The following is a 5,895-nucleotide window of genomic DNA, read 5'->3' as shown; positions in this document are numbered from 1 at the left end:
CCCCCCGCGAAGAAAATTTCTGGCTACGCCCCTGGTAACCACGGCCACGTACTTTTGTAGTTCTTAATGCATCTGATGACAATCAGCTTTATTGGGCGTTCATTCTTAACCCGATAAAACTATCAAGATGCATTTCCTACGTTGAGGAATTACGGGAATGGAATTGAACTGCCCGGCCATTCCCGGAGTGGGAATGGGCTAAGTTTTTTTCATTCCCAGGAATTGAAAGGAATGGAATTGCGGCAAGTTTTAATTCCCCGGAATGGAATTGCAATGGAATGGAGGCGCCCATTCCGCAACACTGGCGCTGGGTTATGTTGGATGGTTACTGCGTGAAGAATGATCTATAAGAAGGGCGCCATACAGAGATAAAACGCTAACGTTCAACCAAGCTTTATCGGAAAGGACAAAATGCCCTATCGACACCAAATATTTCCTGAAAATTCTTCAAATATTTCCTAAAAAAGAAACGTGCATAGAATGAGTGAGCGATATGGTATCCGCTATAACAAGACATAATAATAATATCTGGGGTTTAACGTCCCAAAACCACGATATGATTATGAGAGACGCCGTAGTGGAGGGCTCCGGAAATTTCGACCACCTGGGGTTCTTTAACGTGCACCTAAATCTAGGTACACGGGCCTCAGACATTTTCGCCTCCATCGAAAATGCAGCCGCCCGCGGCCGGGATTCGATCCCGCGACCTTCGCTATAACAAGACAATCGCCCATTTTATCTCGCCTTGTTGCTATGCGAGAGAAGAAGTGCATGGGACCGCGGAGCAGTGATAAGCTCGCTGATAGGAAAGCGGGCCGCTCTTTCGCCAGTGAAGGATTCGCTTTTGAAGAGAAAACGCGATGCCGGACCTGCAACGAGTGCACCGTTTTCGCGACTACGCCGTCGCTGGCGTCAACTGGCGACCGACGAGGTTTGTCGACGAAGTGCCCAGTTCGCGTGTGTGCGGCCTCTGTCGCATGATTCCCAAGCGGATTCTGGTGCTACCATGCGGGCACGTTCTATGCCAACCATGCCACGCAGCCAGTTCCCAAGGTGGGCGGTGTCCCTTGGATCAAGAGCCGTTCGAGGAGGCGGAATGCTGTGTTCATGACTTCCCCATGCGGAAAGCGAAGACTTTGAAGGTGAAAAAGAGATTTGTTCCCTTATCTTGCAAATTTTTCATATAGTTGTTCATTTGTACTTTTAGCACTACTGTGTGCCTATGGGCTCAAAAATATCAGGCTTGCCGTTTTTAATTCAGGCAGTCGCGCAAAGAATCACACGGTCGGCGAAAGAGTAAGACAGAAGAATAGTCACACGCAAGTCAAAAGATGTATTATCGTGAGCAATATGCAAGGGAACACGGGAGCACTAGGCGAATAGCCGCAAAGCCCAGTTCGACTGATACTCGCGTGGTGCTGTCAGAAATGAAGAGGAAAGGGTGAAGATTTTCTGGGAACTGTTGTCACTCCCACCACGCGTATGTTTTAAACGACGCGCGAAAGATACGACAGAAATAACAGGTCGCCGTTGTGGCGCCTGTTGTAGCGCTCACGCGCAGCGAAAGCAGCAACGCTAAAAAAAAATATTTTGCTGTATCTTGATTTTTTGTGTTACACGCCTACACACAAGCGAATGGAAAAGCGATATTTTGAGGCAAGCGATAGCCAGCACATTGCTGCGCTCTGCTTGGCCGCCTTATACTCGCGAGCGGACCGCGATACGCAATCAGCTGCCGTGTTTTATCAGCAATGGCGAGGCGGGCGTGCGCGCGAGTGCCGACACTTACAGTGACCGGGGCGCCCTTTGCACTTCATTTCCTGGAACTGCCGAAGCAATTCGCTCCGCTTCGGGTTCGAGGCTATTCGCCACGCGCTCGCGTGTTCTTTCATATTGCTCACGATAGTGCTGACGTTACAAGTTTAGACTATACGTAGAAATCATCCTATATGTTGCTGACATGCAAGACCTGCGCTTATGCAATCCTCCACAAATTAGAGAGGAACGCCAAAGCCTTTGGTGATATAGAATTGCCTCAGTGGCAGCGGTTCGTGTGAAATTCAAAGAGCGAACAACGCCTTAATATTAGGAGTGTGTGAATATGCAACTCTCCAAATACCAATCGCATATAAACAGGGCAACAAACTCTCTTCGAATATTTCATCATCATCATAATCAGCCTACTTTATGTCAAAATGCAGCGTAACCAGAAAGGCCTCTCCGTATGATCTCCAACGCACCATGCATGGGCTGCACTATACTCGGATGCAGCTTTATCAAGTCCGCGGCTTTTTATTGCGATAGCAATTATATGGACAGTCTCGGCTGGATTTTGCCGTCGCCGTCGCCGTCATGCACCGTATATGTATAAGTATGTATATATATATACATAAAAGCCCCAAAGAAAATAATTCAGAAATATGCTTCCGAAGCGCGGAATCGAACCAGGGGCCTCTTGCTCCGCAGCGAGTGGCGCTAACCACTACGCCAAGAAACGCAGATCCTCCACGTAGCTAACGGCGAGCGTTATATACAGGCCCTTTACTGCTGAACGGACTCAGAGACGGCAGGCGCTTATAAGCGTTTCTTCATTACCAGCGAGATGGCGCTAGGAGCGCGATGGGCGCATTTAAATGTCGTCGGCGAGCTCGCTCGCTTCATATATTTGCGCAGGAAGAACCTTGCAGGGTAGCCTACCGGGCTCAGCCCTGGTTAACCTCCCCGCCTTTCTTTTATTCTTATTCTCTCTATCTTGCCCTCCCGCTGTCTGCTCGCGCGGTTTTCTCGTGGTGAGGGGAAGAGGGATGTTTCGGGCTTTCACCGTGATGTCCGTGCTCATGTTATGGAGCGTACCAAAGTCACTCGAGCCGAAGGGATGCCGCTAAACGAGCAAACAGAAGATGAGCGCGAACTATCAAGTGTCACAGCTCGACACTTGAAGCACGCTAGCTTCCTTCGCTGCTTCGGCCGGCTTTCCAACAGGAGCGCTGTTCGAACTGAGAGTATCCATTGGCGAGCCTCACTTCGTATAGCATTAGTTTCTTGCTATCGCATTCATTGCTTCGCCCTTGCGGCGAAACTGTGACTGTTCTCCTCACAGGTGTACTCACATAAGCCTGCACCAATGAACGTTCACTCCAGATTGACGTCATGAGCCGGACGGCCGGTAAACCCGCCTTCGGAGAGCAGTGCCGAGTGCATGAGCAGGCCTATTTCTTTAGTCGTGGAGGCGATAGGCTACCGCGCTTCGGTCTTCTGGGCGGGGCCCTCAGTTCTATCCGACTATAAATCCATTTTATTGCTCCGAATTTCTGAATTTCTTCGCTCCGTTTACAACCCTTGCCGTCTTTGGCGACCCCCTGCGGGCCTGTGCATCGCTAAAAATTTGCAAAACGGGAAGTAATGACAGCTTTGATCAATCCTCTAAAACAAGTAATAACAGTGCGTCACTTGGCTGTAGGACATTGCATACACTTTTGATAATGATATAGTTACAAATTATCGAGCACAAAAACTAACTGCTTGACATGTTCACGGGGTGAGCACTCCTAACGTGCTGTAACAAAACTTACAAAAGTGAGAAATACCCTCCCCATTATGCTATGTTATGCCCGTACATTGACCCTCCTCTTTTGCTTATCAGTTATATAGACCATCGAGCCGTATTCTCAGCCGTCGCCGTCATGGTCCATATAAGGTTCAAGCTCGTTAATTAGGATTCACAGGACCGAAAAAAAGTCCGAATTATCGAAAGTATCAAGAAAATAATAAACACGTGTCTATTACATCAATGCATTTTCATTTTTTTGAGGAATACGTAAATTCAGTTCTTTCTTGCATAACAGCCCTGTAAAAGCCGCAATTTTCGTCATTCGAGGCTTCGTTCACAATGTGACCGCATCTCAAGACCCCCGTGTTTTAATCCGAAACGTGCTCTCAGGCCATCCCTTATTATATACCGCTTCCACCATGCACAGGTGGCGATGATATTTTCGCCGTAAAAATGGCTCGCAACTGATCGTTAGTCCATCACAAAGTGGCAATCCAGTTTTAGGCCAGCACGCGGACCACGGCTGAAGCTCTTTATCTTCAACAGATAACGTAATGTTTGAGTTTTGTGACATTGCACGCGCATTGCCCGAAGTCGAAAGGAAGCTACTGAGCGCCGCGCCCTCTTTGGATGTAACCGTGGTCGCTAAAAACACGATCATAAAGCGTCCACGCAGTTCTCAAGGCACGCGAGCGGCCTAAAGGCCCGAACACACGTACGCGTTGCAGCGCGTCAACGCGTGACTTTTTGACGCGGCGCCGCGCCCTCTCCCTATGGGGAGAGAGGGCACGCGGCTACGCGAAGCTGCGCTCCCTCCCTCTCCATAGGAAGAGGGCGCGGCGCCGCGTCAGAAAGTCACGCGTTGATGCGCTGCAACGCGTACGTGTGTTCGGGCCTTAAGACCACATTCGAAACGAAACTGCTGAGCATCGCATCAGTTGCTGAATGAACCTGACTCGCCAATGCACAATAAGGGATTGGATGGCGACTACGCAGTTCTGAAGGCAGGCGGCGAAAACGAATCTACAGCGTGTCGCGGCCTTGACCCCAGTCGCTATTGACGCGATCATAGATAGCGCCTACGCAGTTCCCATGCACCGAGTAAATTCTAAAATGGCTCACTTCGTAGCGCATAAACGAACAAGGACGAAAAGCAACGCCGACACAGCGCTGACTTGCAACATATGGTTTATTTTCCACAGCGGTCCCTGTCATCATACAGCTGTGGAAATGGCGCGCTAATTGCCCCGCTAAATCCGGTGCTAAGGTCGTTCTTGCGCAAGCCTTGGTGTAGTTCTAAATCTCGCGATGAATGCAGCTTCACTACCGTCAAGCGTGAAAGAATGCGTAGCACGGGCAATCTAGAGATTCCCTCGGCGATCGCGTGCATTGTGCGGCGGTGGCGCCCTCTCTAGCGCGGCGGGGCTATCAGCCAGATCTTTCAGAAGCATTTTTCGCGATTTTAGGCAAGTTATTGTGTTTAATTCTCGGTCATTTCTGATGTTTACGTTATTTCAGACCCCATTAGTCTATTTTGCACTGCTTTTGAGCATTGTTAGTCTTTTTTTAGGCCCGTATTGACCACTGCGTGACCACGGGTCAGTGAATGGACGACAAGACGGGCCCCCATAGTGCTACACAATTAAAAAAAAACGTTAATACTTTCATACTGCCTTTGTGCACCCCGGTGGCGGCTCGATGCAGTGCATAATACCATACGCGTGCGCAGGGTAATCTATTAATTAGGGGGGGGGGGCAAATTTCTTTCCCCCTCGCCCTGGTCGAGTCCGAAAGAAAGCACTCTCCGCAATGGATGCGAGAGCGACAATGAAGCGATGACGCGCTTCTTACAGCGGCGTGTCATTTGTCCCCGGCATCCCGGGGGTAAAGATCGGAAGTAAACAGTTTCTTGAATGCTACATCAATCGTACTTGGTCGCCATTATCGTCAAAAAACACGTGTAGACATAGCTCTGCGCAATAAAAAAAATTACATGAAGGGTCCGACTGTGTATGGGGCGGAATTTGCGCCCCCTTTAGATGAGTACAGAGGGGGAGGGGAGGGGGGGGCGTCTCCCCTGCGCACGCCTATGCTTATCACTGCAAATACGTGATCCACGATTGCCCGTACTGAGAGGTTATGGGGGACATGCCGATTTTCATTGTTCTTTTTTGTTTATTTTATGAAGGTTCATTGCTGGAACGAAGAGCACGGATGCGAGTTCGTGGGTGCCATCGAAGATATGCTGAAACACAACGAGACCGAGTGTGACTACCATGCTGTGGAGTGTTTGCGGTGCGGCGAGAAAGTCCTGCACAGGGAACTGTCAACGCACTACGTGGCCG

At 49.6% G+C, this 5,895-nt stretch overlaps 1 protein-coding gene across 4 annotated transcripts in view; it reads left to right on the top strand.

Moving 5' to 3' along the window:
* The first annotated feature begins 819 nt into the window (after nucleotides 1-819).
* Nucleotides 820-5,895, top strand: part of LOC119407289 (TNF receptor-associated factor 3-like) — a 195,644-nt gene continuing 190,568 nt past the window's right edge. For 2 of the 4 annotated variants that reach the window (XM_049419607.1, XM_049419609.1), the window contains exon 1: nucleotides 820-931. In XM_049419607.1, the coding sequence (XP_049275564.1) occupies nucleotides 861-931 (71 nt within the window). In that variant the 5' untranslated portion in view covers nucleotides 820-860. Of the gene's footprint in view, nucleotides 1,054-5,895 lie in introns of all 4 variants that reach the window. The other 2 variants (XM_049419606.1, XM_049419608.1) reach the window with 1 other exon arrangement.

Source organism: Rhipicephalus sanguineus, chromosome 10, assembly GCF_013339695.2.
Source record: "Rhipicephalus sanguineus isolate Rsan-2018 chromosome 10, BIME_Rsan_1.4, whole genome shotgun sequence".
NCBI classification, from domain to species: Eukaryota; Metazoa; Arthropoda; class Arachnida; order Ixodida; family Ixodidae; genus Rhipicephalus; species Rhipicephalus sanguineus.
This window is presented reverse-complemented; position numbering and strand designations above follow the sequence as displayed.